The sequence below is a fragment of the Austrofundulus limnaeus genome, unplaced genomic scaffold, assembly GCF_001266775.1.
Source record: "Austrofundulus limnaeus strain Quisiro unplaced genomic scaffold, Austrofundulus_limnaeus-1.0 Scaffold124, whole genome shotgun sequence".
Lineage (NCBI taxonomy): Eukaryota > Metazoa > Chordata > Actinopteri > Cyprinodontiformes > Rivulidae > Austrofundulus > Austrofundulus limnaeus.
In genome coordinates this window covers 1,480,696-1,484,448 of record NW_013952526.1, presented here as the reverse complement: position 1 = coordinate 1,484,448, position 3,753 = coordinate 1,480,696, and the positions used below count along the sequence as shown (strand labels likewise).

Genomic DNA, 3,753 nt, shown 5'->3' with positions numbered 1-3,753 from the left:
GCAGAAAGAAGCAGAATTTTTACTGAAATAGCAGAAAAATGCTAAAATTGGAAAAAAGTAGCTAAAATTACCGTATTTTTCGGACTATAAGCCACGACTTTTTTCCTGAACTTTGAACCATGCGGCTTATAGTCCGGTGCGGCTTATATGTTAATGTTCGAGGTTTTTTTTTTTAAATGGCGGGTGTGGGTTATAGTCCGAAAAATACGGTAATTTTAGCTACTTTTTTCCAATTTTAGCATTTTTCTGCTATTTCAGTAAAAATTCTGCTTCTTTCTGCTATTCTTCTGCTTTTTATGCTACTTTGTGCTATTTATGCTTCTTACAGTTGCTTTCTGCTACATTCAGCTATTTGCTGCACTTTTAACTAATGTTTAGCTGGTATTAGCTAAAGTTAGGTTTTTGTAATATTTTGTATATTTTTGTAATTGTTACAACTATTCTGCTAAAAACTTGAGCTTCTTATGCATCCTTATGCTAATTAAAATGTTTCCAGCTATGTTTTAGCTGTTCTAATGAAAACTTCAGCTGTTTCAAGAACCACGTGTGATGGCAGTTACCTGCTGCTACCCCAGAGTGTTACCAATAAAAATGTTACCAATAAAAATGTTACCAATAAACAGGTTTAATATGTAAATTCAATGATAAACTGAACATGGAGGTTGTTGAGTCAGAATCAATGAAAGAAAGTGGATTAAATGTTTACCTTACATTCATATCTACAATACATGAACATGTTACAGTTATCTTTGTTTTTTTATTTTACCAGGCAAGTCCATTGAGATCTCAGATCTACTTTTCAAGGGAGGTCTGGGCCTGAAGGCAACATGTTGTACATGTTTTGGGGGGTGGGGGAAACCAGAGTACTGGGAGAAAACAGCAACATTTAGAGTCCTGCTCCTTGTTCATAGGTCCAGCCCGTATAAACTTGCAGAATACAGAAGGGAARGGGTTATTATTGTAAAACTCACCCAGATCTCAAAGCTGTGATGATACAATCAGCACAGAAGCGGTGCAGACACTCTTTGGTTGTCATTGTGTTCTTCAACATGTCCAGGCAGATGGGACACATGAGTTCACTGTGCAAGGACCTGGGTGACACTGCTATCTCTAACCCATCTGTTATAGCCTCCTGTGACAGACAGAAAAAACACGTTAACACTGCAGAGACTGGTTTTAACTGTAAAAACCAWGACCACAGACAATAAGATGTTTTACACTGTTAAAACATCTGTGTTCAATTACAGATGTCACAGAAGCTTCAGATCAACCAGCTGGGTAATAAGGACCATCCTCTATCATAACCAACGCCTTAAGGCTGGCCGTATGACCTCAGATTCATATCAGGGTATAAACTGAACCCCTTCATGGTAACAGTATATATCACAGTACAAAACTATCATAAAATGTTAAGATAATATAATTTTTAGAGCTTTGTTTTGCAGAAAACTGTAATCTTAATTAAACCCAACATTTTTGCTTTAATATAAACCTGCCAAACAATGAGCTTCTGCCTGCTGAACATTTCAGCTGCTGCTCTGCTGCTCGCTCATCTTCATCCTCATCTTCATCAGAGCAGGAGCTGACTTTACATTAGCAAGATTGATTAACGACTGAATGAACGTACACGTCTTTTTTAAAACATCTCTGTGGGTAACAATACATAAAAACAAGTTTTTTCTCCGATAACTTGGGTGTAAAAACTAGAGTTGTTAAAGCTTCGCTCTGTGTGACGTGCAGCAGGAGGGAGGAAATGATCCCGCGACACGATGTAACTTTTCTACAGCGGGAGGGGGAAATTTTGAGGATTTATCCTCTTTACGTGTTTTAAAAAACATTATAATTTATTTGTTTTATTTCGAACTCCTCCTGCTCAGTTGTCTCTGCACTCACAGCCCTGTTCTCACAGGTGTGATGATGTAGTGACGACATGACGGTAGAGGATAAATTTCTACCGTCTGCAGCAYATACCACACAGCCCTACAACGCCTCCATATTTTTATGTTTTAAATTTCCTAAAATTTGTCTTGGTATTTTTGTGTAATTTTGACAGCAGACARAGAAAACAAAACACTTCCATACTTTGATGTAATTTTGACTGTCAAGGATAAATAAAGCAGAAACTGAGACAGACATTGAAGCTGCATCATTTACTGAATGCTTCACTTTTTCCACACAAACTAGTTTCAACATTTCAGGTATTCAAACCTGCAACCGACTGATCAAAGACAACTTCTCTAACCTCTGTACCACCACTCCCCCTTATGGCTCATATGTATTACAAAACTATATGTTACAAGTAGGGCTGCAACGATACAGGAAATTCACGGTTCAGTTCAATACTTTAGTCTCACGGTTCGATATTTTTTCGATACAWAAAAGAGAAATGTCCATGCCCCTTTTAACTCGTAGTTTATTTAAATTAATTATGAACATTTGTTTAACCTCAAAAGTACAGTTTTTAAATTAAATGTTGCTGAAACAGCAAGTTTCTCAGTGGATCTGWGCTCMAAAATRCAGCCTAGGTGGAGTAGTCGAACACAGATCCACTGATCCTTCAACACAGAGCATCTTCAGAAGACAAGTTGATAAAATAAAAGCACTGTTCGATACAGGTACATGTATTGTTGCACCCCTAGTTACAACTGTTCGCACCCTTTTGTTACCAAAGACAACAAAATAAGAGTCAACATGTAAGGTCAGCAGTGAGCATTGTTCTCAAACCTGTGAGTTTCAGAAAAGTTTCACTGTCTGATAATAGAAACACTTGACAGTCGTTATATTTTCCACAAAGCAGATGAAGACTGMGACGGTAGAAAAGCCTTAGTGAGACATTACCTGTGGTGTTCTCTGCAGCTCATACAGACTCAGCTCCCAGGTCTTACTGAGAGACTGAATCCCGTTGGTTTGAACTGTCTGAGTCATGCCTGCAACACTGAAACAAAATAAATATATATTTATTAAGACTTCAAATTCACTGTGATTACAAGTAATGAACCACAGCAACAGTAAACTCTTCCTAACACAACCTGGGCTCAAACCTGCAGCTGAGCAGGGTTAAAGACCGCTGCTCTGACCACCGAGTGACCACTGCTCAGCTCCGACTGTTAAACAGGAACTTACCCCCTAAATAGTTGGGCATAATCGTATCATGTGCAATTAATAGTCAGAAAGACAATCAATTATTTTTGGCTTTTGATGATTAATACGATTAAAGTGTCTGTGACGTCAAATTTTTGTAATAAAGATGAATGTACAGTATTTTTAGAAAGAGGATATTGATAAAATATTGCAAAACAAATTTCATGTCTCTGAGATGAACAGCTGTTGAGATATTTGCCTGTGAAGAAACAGGAAGTGATGTCAGAGGGGAGTGTTTTCATGTGAACAGAGCGTTGCTAACAGCTAACAGACTGTAGAGAAGAATCTGATGTTTCTTTAAATTATTTAGAGTCATTATCAGCGAGTCAGAGTTCAAATAATACTGTTTTAATAAACAAAGACCAGAGTTTCCTTTGTTAAAGACTTCCCCTTTGATGTCACTTCCTGTTTCACTTCGGCTGAGTCAAGTTCAAAAGAAAATAGGCCAGTTATGGGACAAACTGGGTAAAATGTGTGTATTGTTCCAACTCTCTTAAATATAAAGATGTTTTCTTTGACTTCTTGTATTTGAAGAATACGTACTGTATGTCACAGACACTTTAATGGCACCAGTCAGTCCGCTCGGTGCTCGTCTCCACTGCAAATATGACC

The 3,753-nt window shown here is 37.7% G+C and overlaps 1 protein-coding gene across 1 annotated transcript in view; it reads right to left on the bottom strand.

The window, feature by feature from the left end:
• Positions 1-3,753, bottom strand: part of rnf2 (ring finger protein 2) — a gene marked incomplete at its 3' end in the record, with an annotated part of 10,911 nt that overhangs the window by 4,710 nt on the left and 2,448 nt on the right. Inside the window, 2 exon segments of the mRNA XM_014015192.1 lie at positions 972-1,132; positions 2,839-2,935. Coding sequence (XP_013870646.1) covers positions 972-1,132; positions 2,839-2,925 — 248 coding nt within the window.